Source organism: Bos grunniens, chromosome 7 (assembly GCF_055505025.1).
Source record: "Bos grunniens cultivar Pamir isolate PY7600 chromosome 7, Bosgru_T2T1.0, whole genome shotgun sequence".
NCBI lineage: Eukaryota > Metazoa > Chordata > Mammalia > Artiodactyla > Bovidae > Bos > Bos grunniens.
The window spans coordinates 16,792,517-16,809,633 of NC_141171.1; the positions used below are offsets into that span (position 1 = coordinate 16,792,517).

General features: G+C 58.1%; 2 protein-coding genes across 3 annotated transcripts; both read right to left on the reverse strand.

Moving 5' to 3' along the window:
* Positions 1-607: 607 nt before the first annotated feature.
* Positions 608-3,676, reverse strand: CTXN1 (cortexin 1). 2 transcript variants are annotated; one of them, XM_086409657.1, is made up of 2 exons: positions 3,566-3,676; positions 608-1,664 (listed from the first exon to the last, which is right to left on the reverse strand). In XM_086409657.1, exon 2 carries the CDS (start codon positions 1,642-1,644, stop codon positions 1,396-1,398), a length of 249 nt encoding a protein of 82 aa, XP_086265783.1. In that variant the 5' UTR covers positions 1,645-1,664; positions 3,566-3,676; the 3' UTR covers positions 608-1,395. The 2 variants fall into 2 exon arrangements, with proteins under 2 accessions (XP_086265783.1, XP_086265782.1); XM_086409656.1 differs by lacking the exon at positions 3,566-3,676 and adding an exon at positions 2,026-2,217.
* Positions 2,770-15,690, reverse strand: TIMM44 (translocase of inner mitochondrial membrane 44). Its single transcript, XM_086409622.1, has 13 exons — positions 15,628-15,690; positions 13,739-13,840; positions 11,722-11,892; positions 10,427-10,507; positions 9,351-9,500; positions 8,221-8,360; positions 7,834-7,919; positions 7,035-7,127; positions 6,816-6,940; positions 5,937-5,987; positions 4,193-4,282; positions 3,566-3,676; positions 2,770-3,260 (listed from the first exon to the last, which is right to left on the reverse strand). Exons 1-13 carry the CDS (start codon positions 15,670-15,672, stop codon positions 3,141-3,143), a joined length of 1,365 nt encoding a protein of 454 aa, XP_086265748.1. The 5' UTR covers positions 15,673-15,690; the 3' UTR covers positions 2,770-3,140.
* Positions 15,691-17,117: the final 1,427 nt, after the last annotated feature.

Genomic DNA, 17,117 nt, shown 5'->3' on the forward strand with positions numbered 1-17,117 from the left:
CCTCTAAGAGCTGGCGAAATTTCTGTTCACGGAGCCTGTGCATTCACACAACCTTCCTTTTATAGCAACGCTCAGTTTCTCCCCACACACACTGCACATGGCTCCCCCGGGGCGCACAACACTTCTCCTAGGCGGGTCGTGGAACGGAGCCAGCCCACTCCGTGACCACGGCCCCACCACACCAGACCTGAGGTTTCTGAAGTTGATGGTGGGATGGAGGGATCAGGTCAGAGTGGTCTGGGGCTGCAGGTATGGTCACAGTGTCAGGAGGCCACGTCAGGTCTCGGAGACAACCTCCAGGGCTGGCTGAGGGTGCCCCATCCCAGCTCCCTACCAGGCTAAGTCGCCCCAAGTTAAGGGAAGGAAGGGTGGTCCTGGCTCCTTCTAGAATGGGGGGAATTAGAGACGGTTAGCCTCAGTTCCCCAGAGCATGCATCTGGGTGTTTCTCAGCCCTGGGCAGCTCTTAAGAGTGTGCAAAAGTCAGCCCTGGGTTCAGATTCTAGCTCTGGCAAGTCACTGAACCTGTCTGGACCCGAGTCCCCAGGCCTGTAGAATGACGATGCTAACAAGATCCTGAAAATACAAGAGGCCGAAGTGCAGAGTCTCTACCTCAGCACACTGCTTGGCATGCAGTAAGCGCTCAATAATAGCTTTTATTAACAGCATGGGCTCAGAGGCAAGGAGGAGTGAGAGGCCAGAGGAGGGTCTGGGGAGGGGGTGTGGCAGAGGGATCAGGGGGAGGTAGCAGGCGAGCCAAAGAAGGGTGGAGGTGGTAACAGAGGGAGGGGCGCGCTGACCTGAACTGGGGCCTGGGCTGGGGGCACGAGGGAACCTGTCTGCCCTCTCCTCCCGTGGAAGGAGCCACCCATCCTGGATACAGCAGCCATTGTCGCTCTTCAGGCTCTGTCTCCGGGGCAGGCCGCGCAGGGCATATTGGTCTGCAGTATCCCACCCCGTGAGCCCAGGAGAGCCTGCCTCGCAAGCCGGAGCCCGAGGAGGGGCTCAGCGCTTACGGGCGGGGTTGCGCGCGGTGGGGAGTGAGGATGGTCACAGAACAAGGAGAAAGGGAAAGGATACGGGGGTCTCTGAATACAGGAGTGGACAGGACACTCATGCTGCTAGGCGGCAGGACAACAGCAAAGAAACACCTACACGCTGGGGGCGGAGGGGTGGGACAGGGCAGGATAAAGGCACGAAGTGGGGCTCCGGCCTGGCCAGGAGGGAAGATGGGAGGGGTCTGAGGGGGGAGGGCTTGGACTTCTCATGCCCTCCCCACTCGGGCTGCGGGCTCGCGGGGCAGGATCCCGAGCGCGGTCCAGGCCTGGCGGCGCCCCTCGTCAAATCTGCCCTGGGAGAGAGACCCCGCCGAGGGCCGGCCAGGGGCGCCGCACAGCTCAGACCAGCGCGTAGTCGAACTGCCCGCGCTCGAGCGCCTCCTTGTGGTCGGTCCAGGACGAGGCGGGCATGCGGCTGTAGGGGTCGAGCAGGATACGCACGCAGCGCACCATCAGCAGCACCAGCACCACGAGCAGGCACAGCACGAAGGCGAACACGGTGCGCTGCTCCGCGTCCAGGCCCGCACCCACCGGGGGCCCCGTAGACGGTGGCAGCGGCTCGGGGGACAGCGTCCACGTCGCGCTCATGGCTCACATCGCCGCGCGCCCTGGGGAGGAGAGGCCCGCCCGGGATGCGGGGATGAAGCTGCGACCTCCCTCGCCCCCGCATCGTCCCCTCCCGCCGCCGCCCCCCCACTCCCTGCGGAGCCCCAGCCCCCGCCTGCGCCTCAGTCCCGGGGCTACGCCCATGCCCGGCCCGCGAGCACCCAACTCCGGGCGTGCTCGCAGGTGGGGACGCTATGAACAAGGAGAGAAAACCCCGACCCGGCCGGTCCGCGCACAACAGGTGCGAACGCGCGGTCTGGGGAGGTGGCGGGGGCTAGACCCGGCTCCCCCGCCCCACTCCCTTTGTTCTTGCGTCCCGGGGACCCCCCTCCCCCACCACCCCCGTCCCGCCGCGCCCCTCACCCTGGCCTGAACCGGGACCGGGACCCAACGCCCGGCAGCCTCGCTGTCTTCCGGGACCCGCACCCTGTCCGCTCTTGGCCTCTCCGCGGCGGCGACCCCGGCTCTGCCCACCCCACCCGCCCCTGGAGCCGCGGAGACCGAGGCAGGCGAGCAGCGCGCGAGCCGGGCCGCCGCGGCTGTTCCCATGGCGACGGGGGGGCGGGGCCGCCGCGGGGGGCGGAGGCTGCGCAGGGAGCGGCGCTCGCGCCCGCGACCCCGCCCCGCCCACCGGGAAAACCCGGCCCCGCCCCGAGCCGCTCGAGGCATAGACCACCAGCCCCAAAGAACCGTGAGCACCAAGGACTTCACCCTCCCACCCCAACCAGTACTCCTAAACCTCCCAGCCCGACTTCAGCTCCCACACTCCCATTCTCCTCTGCAACTGACCTCTCAGTTTCCCTGTTTGGAGGATCCCAGTGCCCCCAAAACTCATTCCAGCGCTAAAGGTCCCCTGGCCCCAGGGACCCCAACCTTCAAGAGACCCCACCCAGGTCACCGAAAACCTCCATAGCTTTCCTTGTCATTGTCCCCCCTCACCCCCACACATAGCTAGGGTGGGCAGGGTCTTGCCCAGGTAAAGCCACCCCCTCTTCTGTTGCAGCTTCTTTAGTCACCATGACCGCCTCCTCATCACCACTGGGCTGGCCACCTCCTCCTCAGTCCCAGCTCCCCCACCCCAGTGACAGACACCCTGGACAACCCAAATTGTTCTCTTGCACTTTGGTGATTTATTATTTCCAAATCTCCACTTATATACAGGATAACAAGGGCACTGTTTAAAAAAAAAAAAAAGGAGCTAAAATGGCCTGGCTGATGTGGCCAGTGGGCCCAGGCCCCACTGCTCAGTCCTGGGAGGGAGTGCCTGGTTTGAGGCCCGCAGGCCAGCAGCCACCAGGGGGCCGATGCAGCCCCCTACCCTCCCCGCCCCATCCAGCCGGTGTTGCAGCTGGCCTGGCAGAGCAGGGGCAGAGCTGACAGTCCTGTCCCCAGAGCTCTGGCTGCTGCAGGTGGACGCCAGTTCCCTGCATGTCCACAGTGAGGGTCAGCCCTGGAGGGCCCGGGCATGGCCGCCATGCTCAGAGGACCTGCTCTGTGCTGGAGGCTGAGATGTCCAGGAGCCGCCAGGCTGCATAGGGGTTCAGCTCGTCCTGGTCTCGGCAGAGAGCCCACACATACAGCATTCGCAGTACCTTGTCCTGCGGAACCCGGGAAGGGTGAGGGCTGGAGGCAGGGAGCACCCGGTACCCACACCAGAAGGAGGGCAGGGTGATGCTGCAGCCAGGTCAGGGCTGGGAGGGAGCAGGGAGCGGGTCTGGGGTGTTGGCCTGGGTCTGGGATCCAGAGTAAAGGCTGGGGCAGAGGCTGGGACTCAGGACTTGGTCAAACCAGACAGACCAGTGGCCCTCTGACCTCCACCAGGCCCAGAGCAACATGCCGTCCTGGTGCCCTGCACTGCAGGGAACTCAGTGTGTGCCCTGCCCCTCCCTTCCTGCCCACTTACCGGGTCACCCTCGACCACTTCGCCTTTGGGGTTCTTGATCACCATCACCATCTGGGCCTGGAAGGTGATGATCAGCACTGGCCCCTGCTCCATCATCTTGCCCATGGCCAGCTGCAGGGGGTGGGGACAAGGTGGATGGGCCTCAGAGAGTGGTCCCTGGTGCCTTCCTTGCAGCCCCCATCCAGGGGCAGACCCGAGCTTCAGCACCCCAGGCCTACCGCCTCCCACTGGTCTGTTTCCAGTGGGAACTTCCCAACTGTAAGCAGAATCGGACAGGATCCCTGGACTGAAGCTTTGTGGACACACAGAGGCCTCTCAGAGCCACCCGTCTTCCATATGGGTGTGGGCTCCCCACAGAGTCGTGGCAGAGAGACCAGTGGGGGCCTGAGTGGTCCCAAAAGAGCCCCCACCTTTCTCAGTGAGAGTCCTGGCCTCAGGAGTCCCTGGATCTGGGCAGCAGCACCCCTGGGCCACCACTTGCTTGAGAATTCCCAACTCCAGGACTATGGAAACCCTTCAGTGAAAGCGACCCTACTCCTCCAGGGACAAGGAACTCACCCTTCCCAGCTGAGCACAATTCAGAGAAGCACCCCTGCCCCTCCCCCCCACCCTGGAAGAGGCACTCACATCGATGTGGTCAATGTCCAGGATGCGGGAGTGGAACTGGAGGCCCAGAGCCTTGGCCTGCTGGATTGGGTGGGCCAGTTGGCTGTAGGTCTGCAACAAGAAGCCGAACATGCCCATGGGACCGGTTACCCTCGAGCAAGCCATGCCAAGGCACCTAGGAGCCGGGGGCACCACACACCCCAGGCCAGTAGTGGGCTCACAGGCAGGGTTTCAAGCTTTCAGCTTGTGTACCTCCCAAAAAGGGCTCTCGCGCCAGGAGTGACAGATGCCAGGATCAGGCAGGCTGGTGCCACCCTCTTGCTGGCGCGAGTCACACACTTCCCTCTCATTACCAAGACAACACCGTATCACCACTATTGAAAGCGGTATTAATCAGTGAGGTCGGGAATGCTCCTGGAACGCAAACAGGAACATGCTCCCAGAGAGGTAAGTTGAGGCCTCTCTGGCTGATGCAGAACATTCTCCTGTGGATCCTGGCCTGGAACCAAACGCTTTTTTCTAGGATTCATCCTGCCCCACGGCTGCGCTGAGGTGAGCTGCCTGGGTCTGCCTGCTTCTCCCTGACCAGCGCCTGTGGGTGGCTTTCGGCCGCAGGCAGCCTGTTTCTCCTATGGGGGCAAAGACACCATAGCCCTCTTGTGCCTGCTCCCAAGCCTGGGATATGGCAATCTCGCATCTCAATGGAAGACATTCCAACAGCACCCACTTTTTATGCAACTAACGGACCCACCAAATGAAAAGAAAAAAAAAGGTGCCAATCTGAGTTCTGGTGTGCTTTCTTAAAGATGACATTCTCAGAACGCCCTGGGGTGAGTGGCTTCAACTTCAGCTGTGTTTCTAGGGGCACCAGCAGCAGCTCGCGGGTAGAGATAACCAGTCACATCTTAACAGTCCCAAAGTTAAAAAAAAAAAAAAAACCAACCCACTCATAAACGCCTGCTGGATTAGTCACCGTGCAGGGGAGTATTTAAAAAGAAAACCTGACATCTTCTCCTCTGCTTTTCCCAACTTGTTCGTGAGCTGGGTACAGCAGAGAATCAGCCAAAAGAGATTCTGGATTATTTAGTATCAAGAAGCTGGGGGTGAAGAAAAACAAACTCCCAGAAGACACAGGTCAGGGAGCCAGAAGGATGGGGCAAGGTGGCCCCGTGGGGCCAAGCAGGCTGCCAGGAAGGGACGGGGCAGATGGGGTGCTCCCAAGGCCGCCTGACCCGTCACCACGCAGCCCAGCCCTTCCTGTGGCCTGGGACCTGGAGTTGGAGCTCCAGCTAGGCCTCCTTAAGACACGCAGCTCTTACCCACGCAGAAATATATCAATGTCTGCTTGGATCTATGTTTGAGGATCTCGTGATGAGAAAAACAGCTAATGAATCCATCCAATGCCACCTGTGTGGGAGCTCTGCTTTGGTGTCCCCAAAGCACCCTCTTGATTCCCAAGGGATGAGCCCAGTGATGTAACCCTGGCCTTGGGAAGGGGGGCCATGGGGCCTCACACCCCACTTGCTGGCCAGCACCTGTGACCCCCATGCACAGAGTGAACATCTGATGCACCCCAGGGTTCTCCAGTATCCCTTTCCACCCACTTCCCTGACCCCTGGATCCCCAGCCTGCAGCCACCCCCAGCCCCGACACCCCCATCCCCATCGAGCTCTTCCTGGATGGAGCCACCCAAGCAGATCTCCTCCAAATTGTTATTTCTTCTTAGGCCTAAACAGGAAAAAAAAAAAAGCCAGCAAGCACTCACAGCTTCATAGCACCAGTCTTTGAGAATGTCGAGTTCCCCAGAAATCATGGCCTAAAAAGGGAAAGACAAAAAATCAAGTATGAGAATGAGTGGGCTTTGGAGGCAGGGAGATACTGCTGGAGAATGTTCTCCAGGGAGACCCTTTCCTTGCAGCCTCCCAGCCCCACCCTGGGGTCCAAGTCTGGGGAGGGGAGACCTGGCCAGGCTGGGGCAGTGGGAGGGGAGCTCCCACAGCTAACAGTGGGGCAGCCCAGAGTGGGTCCCCAGGGTCTGCAGGAAGGGGAAGGTGGCAGTGGTCGGAGGTCTGGTCCCAGCTTGGAAACTGAGCCAAGGTGGCCATGCAGGGGCAGCCTGCCTGCCCTGGGGACAAAGCTCTAGATGGCCTGGCCCAGGAGGGACGGGGCAGAGCGGGGGCAGAGGGGGAGTGTGGGGGAGGGCTCTCAGGGTGCAAGGAGAGAAGCTGCCACAGGAACAGGATGTGGTGAGGGTCCTGGGGGGTGGGGGACGCTGTGGGGGAACCACAGAGCATGGTGGGGGTGGGGGCTGAGATGACTTCACCCCAGAGGATCCTGCCTGGGCTCGGGCTGCTGCTTTTGGGAGATGCTACCTTTTCACCTCCTCCCAGCCCTGCCCTGAGTGTCCTGAGGAAGCTGAGAACACGGAGGAGGGAGAAGGGCCCCAGGAGGAGGGATCAGATGTTTACAGAGGACTGGGGGGCAGGAGGTGGGGGGACGCTCCCTGCAGTCCCACTAGGCCACGCCACAGGCCTCTGTATGCACTGGGCTGCAGGACTCCCAGGCTCTAGCCAGGGCTTGTGGCCATGGAGGGGCAGGGACGTGGCAGGGAAAAGGCAGAACACCTAGCCAGGTGCACACCCACCTCCAGGACGTTGGGGATGATGTCGTTCTCGCACTGCTGCAGGAAGCGGTCCTTGTCAAAGGCGGGGTCCACACGCAGGATCTCTGTGAGCACCTCTGACATCTCTGTCTTCGAGAACAGGCCCCCTGGGATGGCCGAGCCGGCAGGGCAATGAGGGCCTGAGACTCTGCCCCCTTGCTGGCTCAGGGTGAGGGGATGGTCTTGGGGCAGCCCACTCACCCAGCAAGTCCGTGATCTTGTCTGTTAGCACACGGGATGCCCGGATGAAGGCGTTGTCGCTCTCGTCATACTTCATCTTCATCTCAAAGAACCCTGTGGCAGGTGGCGGGTAGGGTCAGGGCCCTTCCAGAAAGACACCCCCACTCCATCACAGCCCCCTCCCCGAGCAGACTGGGTAACTGAGGGGGCCTCTCCGAGGCTGCTTCTTCCTCAAGAGACCAGGGCCTGTGGGTCAACCTCAGGGTGGGGGTGTGGAGACCCTGCCACCATGAGCTTGGGGGGCTGTGTGAACCGTGGGGGGGCCACCTCCATTGGCAGCTGCTTTCACTGCAAAGGAAACACAGGCTTCTGGGAATCACCATGGGATGACGGACAGGGCTCCCTGTCAGTGCGAGGGAAGCCAGGTGCCCCAGAGTGGGCAGAGCATGCTGGGCCTTGAGCTGGTTCCTGGCTTGTGAGGCGGGGTGTGTAAGGGCCAAATCCACAGCTGCACCATCAGGGTGGGGATGGGGGGGTGGGGGACACTCATACCTGCCTGCCCCACAGCCACGCTGGCTCTAGTCAAGATGGTGACCCAGCCCCGACGGCAGAGCCCCTGCCGCCCAAGATGTACTGGGTGCTTCCCCTCGGGCCTCCTGAGGCCCACACTCCACTGCTCACACGCTGGGTGACTCTGCTGCAGTGCCTGGCCCCCTCAGACCCCAGCCTCCTCCTCTGTGTGGTGTCCGCCCCCGGGGAGCGCTCAGTGAGTGTCTCTCACCGCCCTGCCGTTGGGCCATTCTGAGATGGGGACACTCACGATTGAATACCACATTGTTGTCCCTGAAGTCCTTCCACTGCTGGTACCACTTGGAATCCTTGTGCAGCACGACCCCCAGTGCCTCTCTGGGGAAGACCAGGGAAGCCAGTGAGCGCAGTGCGGGGGCCGCTCCCACGGGGAGAGGGACCAGTCAGATAGTGTGATGACCCTGGCCTCACCTCCCGGCCTCCTGCCTTCTCATTTCCCCTGCCCATCCCTCCCCACCTCCATTCTCTCAGGGAGCCAGGGAACCCTGGGGAGAAAGAAACCCCACAAGCAGACTCGGGTCGGAACCCTGTGTGGTCCTCAGAGACAGACAACACTGCAGGTGGCTAAAAAGGGAGGTGGAGAAGGGGCAGGAAGGCCCCTGACCGGTCTGGTACCTACTCATTGGCCTCAAACACTTTCTCTTCCTTGAATTTCTCTCCAGCAAACTCCTTCCTTTTCCGGAGCCGCTCGGGTCGCCGATAGGGCCCGGTCTGTCCCAGGACACTCTCATCGATCTCCTTCTTGACAGACTCCACGCCCTGCAGAGCACAGCCGGGCATGTGGGAGTTGGGCGACCCCCGACCAGAAGCTGTACACCCACCCTAGCTCCAGGTCTCAAGGTCACCTGCCTTGCAGGTTCAGGCCAAGGATTTGTCGGAGCCTCGGGGGGGAGGCAGACGCTCGCTGCCGGGAGAAGACCCTGGCTATCTGACTTCTGCCCCTGACTCCCCCCGATCCCCACCAACCCCTGCTCTAAGAGCAGCCCCCAGACGACCCTCACATTCTGAGGTCGATTCCCCGTCTCCCTGGAAACCTCCCTTCAGCTGGGGAGAAACCAGCAACTGGAGGGGCATCCTGAGTGGCCCCTGCCCCATGACCCCTATCCAGGCTGACCCAGTCTGTGGATCCCGACTTCCCAAACCTCTGGAACCCATTTCCCTCCCGGCCCCAACACCCCAGACACTCTCCAGCCACCTCTGAGCCGCTGCCCGAGTCCTCGCTGGCGGCTGTGCTTTCAGGATAAAACCTGAACTCTTCCGTGTGACCCCCAGGCCCCTGCAGTGGCTCTGGTCACAGCCAGTTTGCCCCGGTGCCCCGAGCTGGCTATGCCTGCTCCCCTGGCCTGGAGCAGCCCCCGGATGCTCCTGTTGTTACTCAGGACTGCCTGCCCCTTCCCTGTCCCCATGCCTGCCCTGCGATCCTTTGAGAGCAGCAACTCAGACCTTCTCTCCTGTGGCCCTGTGGCCAGCAGAGGGCCCAGTGTGAGGTAAGGTCTTCACAGAAGGAATTCAGGACCTCAAGTGACCGGGAGTGATAGTCTCGGGGTTCTGGGCCAGACCTAAGGGTGTCAGCCACTGACTACGGGCTGGAGCTCTTGGTCTGGTAACCCGTAGCTCCCTAGGGGCCACAATTTGCCCAAGACCACCCAGCTGGGAGGGGCTGAGCCCAGAGATGGGAACTCGGCTCCTGGGGGCTGGGAGCAGGACAGAGTCTAGAGTGCCCACAGGCACGAGCGCAGCCCAGCTTACCTGGGAGAGGGCTTTGAAGGCAGCAGTCCGGCCAAGCCTCTCCCCGCCTTTGGACACTGACTCGGCAGACTGCTTGGCGGTCTTGGCTGCTTCTTCCACACCTTCCTTGATTTTCCGGCCAAGGTCACTTTTACTGACTTCGTCAAGACTCTACTGAGACAGAGAAAGGGGAGGTGTCAATGTGGCACAGGCTGGGGGCTGGCAGGAGCTCCCCCAGGGCTAAGGGTCAACCAGGCCAAAGAGGGGTGGGAGCAGGCAGCCTGAGTTTGTCTGGCTGATGGAGCTGTGACGGGTATGTGCATGCTCGAGAAGGGTGCCTATGACCTCTGGGGCACTGGGCCTGGGGCTGCAGGCACGGAGCAGACAGGAGCCCCAGTTCTCCCAGGATACATAGGAGTGGCACCCACAGGTGGCAGGGAGGCAGGAAGAAGGTGAGGAGGTGTACATGGAGCTGGGCTGGCCTCAAAGCCCTGCCCCTCTCTCCTGGAGATGCAGGAGACTCGAGTTCGATCCCTGGGTTGGAAGGATCCCCTGGAAAAGGGCATGGCCACCCACTCCAGTATTCTTGCCTGGAGAATCCCATGGACAGGGAGCCTGGACAGAGGGCTACAGTCCATGGGTCACAAGACTGAAGTGACTTAGCAGGCAGGTCCCTCTCTCCAGCCCAGGAGAACAGAAAAACCAAAGAGAAGCAACAAAGAAGAAAGCCCTCCAGGAAAGTCACTCCCACCTCCACCCTTGGAGGCAAAGTACTCCCCTCCTATCCTAAGGAGGGAAGAAAAACATCCTCATTTGACCCTCCTGATTGTAGCACAGAGGCTTCTAACTTAAGCAGGCCAGTGAACTACAGGCCAGTGGGCTGGTCTGACGTCGCCCTCCTTCCTGAGGGCATCCTGGACTCTGGAAAGCTTCTGGAGTGAACAGGCTGCTCACCACCCCAGCCTACACAGTGCTGGCTGCCAGTTCCTCCTGAGGCTCCCAGCACCGCCCCCGCCCCCCAACTCCTCTGCCAGAGGTGGGAACAAACAGGCCCTGCAGCCTCGGGTAAGAGGCCCTGGGAGCCCTGAGGCCATTACCTCCTTGACGGTGCCTGTGATCTCCCCCAGCTTCTTCCTGATCACCTCGCTTGTCCGCAGGGTTTCCGATTCAATGGTTCTCTAGGGGGAAGGACATTGTGTCTCTGTGTTGTGATGCACAGTCCAAAGCAGCATTTTCTCAGCAGTCCCTTCCTCCCCAGACACCTCTGTTTCTCTTGCCCCTCCCCCTCAGCCTGCCCAACGGGTCCCTCCCTTCTGCCCAGGGTCCCTGGCTGCCCCTCAGCCTGGCATGAATCCTGGACAGGGACCCTCCTGAGCACAAAGCCCCAGGCCCCGAATCTCTCTCTGGGTGGCAGCAGGTGAACTCTTCTACCTGCTCATCAGTGATATGTTGAGGGCGGTGGTGGTGGGGTGCTGTTCCCACTCTGCCCCCACCCAGGCACCCTGCCTCAACCTCAGCCTCCTCTGCCCCCAGGTGGCCCCTCAGCCCACTCCTCTTCCTTCATGACAAGGAAGGGCGCTCTCCCATAGGGTGGAATCCCCCACAGAGAGTTTAGCGGAGACTCGGAGGGAACAGGCCTCACTGCGCCAGCAGCCCGGGATCGGGGGTCAACACAGCAAAACATCGAGGGACCTGGGGCATCCGGGGCAAGCGCCCACACTCTAGGCTCAGCCGCCCACAGGGGAGATGGCAGGGCTCACAGAGCCCTCGCGGGCAGACAGATAAAGGGCTACAGGCCCATTCACAGGCAGCTGAAAGTTGTTTGGGTGTTTCCGTACGCTCTAATGGAAAAATTCAAGTTTTTGGCCAAATGACCATGTAACAATTACACTAGCCCTGGAACCCACTTTCTACCCATTTCACTCAGAGGTCCTCCGGAGTACACATCTCAAACCTAGTGCCTGAGAGATCTATGGAGATGCAGATTCTTCTTTTTTTTTTCCTTTTTTATTTATTTTTAATTGGAGATGGCTGCTTTACAATGTTGTGTTGGTTTCTCCTGTAGAGCAGTGCGAGTCAGCCGTAAGTATACACATGTCCCCCTCTCTTGAGCCTCCCCCACAATGCAGAGTCTGACGCAGGAGGTCCAGAAAGCCCCCCATGTGCTGGTCTGTGTGCAGAGGATGCTGCAGGCTCACCACAGACCTGACAGGCTGAGTGGCTCCCCCGGCCCCCTTACTCCCCATCATCAGGGACCCTGACAGCCAGGGCACTGTGCTACAGGAATTCCTGGCTCCAGGGAGCAAGTAAGAGGTGAGAGAGGTTAATCAGTGATTAACATACTGGGTTGGCCAATAAGTCTGTTCAGAGACGAGTCGCGAAGGGGACTCACGTATTTCCTCCTGGCTTCCTGGAGTGCATCTGACTCTTCCAGCTTCTTGGCCTCATCTCGGAACTTTTTTATACTTTCTTTCATTTCTTTGTTTTTGGCTAATTCCTGTTTGATGTTATCGAGCAAGCCAGAGAGAAAGCCTTTTCTGCTTCCAGAGGAATAGGATTTGGACTAGAAAGAATGTAGAAAGAGACAAAGGATGTTTTTTTTTTTTTAATTTTCTATTTTCTGTTGATACAGGTTTAACAATGAAGAGCTCTCTCTTTGCAGAAGAGTAGAAGAGGCACACTAAAAAACTATTAGGTGATAAACTGTGGGGCACCCAGACAACAAGACATTATTCAGCAATAAAAAGAAATGAAGCCACCACTTCCCTGGTGGCACAGAAGATAAGAATCTGCCTGCCAGTGCAGGGGACATGGGTTTGATCCCTGGTCCAGGAAGATCCCACATGCGGCCCCACTCCATGCACTGCCCTGCCCAATTCATGGGCTTTGGGGTCAGACACAGCTGGGTTTAGATCCTGGCTTCTCCTCCTTCACAGGCTCAGGAAAGAGAAAGCTTCAGAAATGATTGTGAGCGAGTGACTCAGGTCACGGGGACATGGCCACGTGTGCTTGGTTGCTCCCACTTCTGAGGGTGTGCGGGGTCCCCACCAGGCCTGGGGACTCACCCTACCAGTTTCGGGGCAACAGCCCCCCTGGCTGCTATCAAGCCCCAGCAAAAGAGGCAGAAAATCTGGGTGCTGCCCCAGAGGTGGGGTGGCCAGGCCTGGTGCTGGCAGGCAGCTGTCTGGTCCAGATGGGTCCCGGCCAGCCCTTCGCTAGGGGAAATCCAGGTTCCAAGAGTGTCAGGGACTGCATCAGCTCACAGCAGCCCCACCATTCACCCCAGGACTGGGGACTGGGTGGTAGTGGGGGGCAGGGCAGATCAGAGATGTGGACAACTAATGGGAAAGACGTCCCACACCTACAACAGCCCCAGGACACGGCTGGGGAGACAGGCTGGCACAGGTAACTAGAGGGCTGTGCTGAGACTCAAAAGGAAGGGAGGGTGTGAGCTGCTCAAGGATGTGGAAGTGGAGTCAGTGTGAGGTTTGGGGCTTTCCTCCCCATGGCGGTGAAACACCAGCAGAAGCATGGTTGAGGAGGAGTGACGGGGAGGGCAAAAGCTCTAGAAAATGCTGTTTCTGACAAACAACGTCAAGAGTAAGAGAGATATCGGGGCTTCCCTGGTGCTCCAGTGGTTTAGAATCCACCTGCCAATGCAGGGGACATGGATTCGATCCCTGATCCAGGAAGATCCCACCTGCTGTGGGGCAACTAAACCCTGGTGCCACAATTACCGCAGCCTCCGAGCCCTAGAGGCTATGCTCTGCAACGAGAAAAGCCGACACAACGAGAAGCCCGCGCACGGCAACTGGAGAGTAGCCCCCACTCGCTGCAACCAGAGAAAGCCCCAAGCATAGCAACCAAGACCCAGGACAGCTATAAATAAAATTATGCAAATTATATATATAAATTTTATAAAAATATAAAAACATTATATAAATAAAATTACATAAAAACAAAATTACAGAAATTTTGTATAAAAATATAAATGTAAAAGTTTTATAAATAAATACAATAAAAAAAATAAAGGTAAGGATGGTCTAGCCTGGGGAAACCCAGCTCCAGAAGATGTGTGACTCTATGAATGCAAATGCCCATGGGGCCGTCTCCCAGAAGCAAGGCCCAGCTTTGCTTGAAGGACCCAGACGTACGACCCAGTAGGTGGTGCATTTCAGCTCCGCTACAGGGATCCCAGTCCACTCTGGGAGGCAGGAGCCCCACCCACAGTGTGCTGAGCACTTCCAGATACCAAAAGCACCAGGCCCACTGGGCTCTGTGACTCCAGAAGGCCTGCCCATCAGAGGCCCCAGCAGTGTGGGCAGCATCCTGCAGGCCTCTTCTGTCACCTATGCCTGACCCTCACATGTCCCCTTCCAGCCAGCTGGCTCACATCTTGAGTCACTCACCAGGGTCAGCTCTCCACTAGGCCGGGGCAGCTGGTAGGAACCATGGGGCAGTGGCACTAGATTGTGGCTGGACAGTAGATGGACTCCGCTGCCAACACATCTCTAATCGAAGGAGAAGAGATAAAGATCCGTTTAGACCAGAGGGTGATGAGGAAGGAATGAAATAGGCCACCTAAAAGAGCAAAGATTGCTAAGACTCATCTGACGATTTTTATCCCATCCCACCTGCATGCTTGATGCTCGACCATCTTCTCAAATTCTGAGAAGCCAGTGGAATCTGGTAGAAAGAGAAAATCTTGGAACTGTACCTGCAGGGCCTACATGTACCGTCCCGACTCTGAACCTAGGGGAAACCAGATGGGTCCTATGCCAACCTATGGTGGAAGAACGCTAAAGGCTAAATGTGCCAGTCTGATTTAAGGCCTTAGTCTGAGAATGGGCATGCGGAGCCTTGATGCTGGTAGCAACCAGCCTTCTCTACTTCTGCGGCCTCGGAGGACCAGAGGCCTGGGCTTTCAGAGGCACACACTGATAACTTACTGTCCCAGGCACGACCCTGCAATAAACCTACGATGTCCTGATCCAGGCTTGGGATGTGAGCAGAGCAACTTACGGGAGTCACCTGGGCAGAGAGATGCTGCTAACCTCATGTGAAAGGCATTTCTTCTCTGACCAAATGATGAACTTAAGCTCCAGGAGGGAAGCTCCATGTAGGTCCTGTTCAATGCTGCATCCTAGCACCCAGCATGGAGCCAGTAACATGGATGTCAATGACCTGACAAAATCACATTTCCATTTCTACAATCCCTGCGCCTCTCCTCATCCTGTTCCATGCTTCCTGTCTCCAGGAACTCTAAGCAACATACAGACTTACACAGATGCCATGATCTCCTATAGCTACTCAAGAGTAACTCCTGTGAGTTATCGAAACTTTTGTTTTAATTGCTTTGTTGTTTTCTTCTTTTAAATGCCTACAGCCATTGATCCTAGAGCCACCGACGTCAGCAGCAGTCTGAAGTTGAAGCGGATCACTCTCTAATTGGGAAGGAAAACCCCACAGGAGGACGGAACCCGAAGGTGGCTCCTCTTTTGTCTTGTGCCCAAATCAAACACCTGTACACGCAGCCTTCAAACCCTGACTCAAAAGACAATCAGTCCAGAAGAAAAGCTCTGCCCTGAGTCAGAAACACCTTGTTTCTCCTGACACTCAGATTCCTGTGAGATAACTTTCCTTCCTGACCTGAGCTTTGGGCCAGGTCAACCACCCTGCTAGCTCTGAGACTGTGGGCAGCTTGCTTAGCACGACTGAGCTCCCAGTTTCCTAACCTGTTGAGATAGCATCAAATAGTAGCAACGTGAGTACTATTGTCCCAATGCACTTTATACGCCTTGACCCCCAAGGCATCTGTGAGCCCAGATTCTCAGCCAGGGCGACAACTACCTCCCGTACTTTCAGAGGATTAGGAGGAGAGACGGAAAGTGCTCCCGGTTGCGGACGAAGCGTATTAAGCCGAGCCGTGACTGTCACGGTTTTCTGCCTTTTCCTCGCCACTGCTTCTCCATGGAGCGCCACGGTCACCATTCACTCTTCGGTACACGTGGGGTCAGCCAGAAATGAGGGGCGATCATACATTACTGCCCCCGGCGGCTCCATGCATTACTGCCCCCGGCCGGACAGTCTCGGCTCCCCCGCCCTCAGGCCTAGCTCCAGGCCCCACGTTACCGGGCCCCCGCCCCAGCCTCGGCTGACCCAGTGACCAAACTCTGAGTCTCTCGCGGAGTCCAGGGAAGGGGGCAAAGAGGTCAAAGAACTCGGGACAACGAGATCCTGGAGGTCGCCAGTCCGGAGCTCCCTAGTCCCGCCCTCCTGGCCCCGCATATCTGCTCACCCGCGGGCAGCGGCACCAGCCTGCCCGCAGCGCCGCCGCCGCCATGCTGGAGGATCCCGTGTGACCTTCTCGGGGCGCGACTCGATACCGTCATCCGCCGCGTCTGCCTGGTAGGGTCTGGGCCTGGGAAAAGCAAGACCTGGGGGCGGGGTTTGTGAAAGGAAGGGCGTATCATTGGACAGGACTCCTAAGGAAGGAGGGGCCGTGGAGGGAGGTCCATAATGGGGGCGTGGCCTCACAGAGGGCGGGAGAGTCCTGGAGAGCTAGGCCTCTGATAGGGCAGAGTTTCGGAAGAGCGGGGCCTGTGACTGGATGTGACCTGGGGGGCGTGTACTCCTGTGTGGCAGAGACCTATGGTTGGATAAGAAAGCGAAGAGGCGGAGCCTGAGGATGTGGAGTCTGTCACGAGCGAAGATTTTCCTACAGACAACCCAGGGTTCGCGTGGCCGGAAAGACCGGTACAGAGCGACCTACCATAAGAACCGATTCAACTGGGTTCTGACTGATTGACCGATGGGCCTGCCCTTTGCCACTGACTCTGACTCACTGACAGTGACTGACACTGACTAACAGACGAGCAAGTGAGTTGCTTCAAGAGCAAGAGCGAATGAGCCCACATTTGTACAGCACTTTCGGGAGGCACCTGTTGGTTTTGGTCCAGAAAAGGAACGGGAAGCTGAGACCTGGCTGAGTGTGAGCCACTCTTCCCTCCATCCATTTAGTGTAAATTGATACACCTGGACCGGAAGAAGGTCATGCCTCTGTCACATCAGCACCCAGATGCTATTTTCCATTTAGAGAATCCACCAAGTGGCGGTACCTGGACATGGTCGTGCAGCTGGGAAGAGATGGTGTGTTGGTAGCGTTGTTGTTCAACCTCTCAGTCATATCCGACTCTTCCTAACCCTATGGGCTGCAGCACGCCAGGCTTCCCTGCCCTTCACTATTTCCCAGAGTTTGCTCCAACTCCTGTCCATTTGTTGATAATGCTATCCAACCATCTAATCCTCTGTCGGCCCCCTTCTCTTGCACTCAACTTTTCCCACCACGAGGGTCTTTTCCAGTGAGTCAGCTCTTAGCGTCAAGTGGCCAAAATATTGGAGCTTCAGCTTCAGCATCAGTCCTTCCAATGAATATTTAGGGTTGATTTCCTTTAGGACTGACTGGTTTGATCTCCATGCTGTCCAAGGGACTCTCAAGAGTTCTCCTGCAACACAATTCAAAAGCATCAATTCTTTGGCGCACAACCTTCTTTATAGTCCAACTCTCACATCTGTACATGACTATTGGAAAAACCATAGCTTTGACTATATGGACCTCTGTGGGGAAAATGTCTCTGCTTTTTAATACGCTGTCTAGGCTTCCTTGGTAGCTCAGTTGGTAAAGAATCCACCTGCAATACAGGAGACCTGGGTTCAATCCCTGGCTTGGGAAAATCCCCTGAAAGAGGGCACAGCAACCCAGTCCAGTACTCTTGCCTGGAGAATTCC

Coding starts and splice junctions, on each gene's coding strand:
- CTXN1 (XM_086409657.1), bottom strand. CDS start 1,644: ATGAGCGCGACGTGGACGCTGTCCCCCGAGCCGCTGCCACCGTCTACG.
- TIMM44 (XM_086409622.1), bottom strand. CDS start 15,672: ATGGCGGCGGCGGCGCTGCGGGCAGGCTGGTGCCGCTGCCCGCGG. Junction 11,893..13,738: donor CTAGTGGAGAGCTGACCCTG/GTGAGTGACTCA, acceptor CATTCTTTCTAG/TCCAAATCCTATTCCTCTGG. Junction 3,261..3,565: donor AAGTGGTCGAGGGTGACCCG/GTAAGTGGGCAG, acceptor CGGGTTCCGCAG/GACAAGGTACTGCGAATGCT.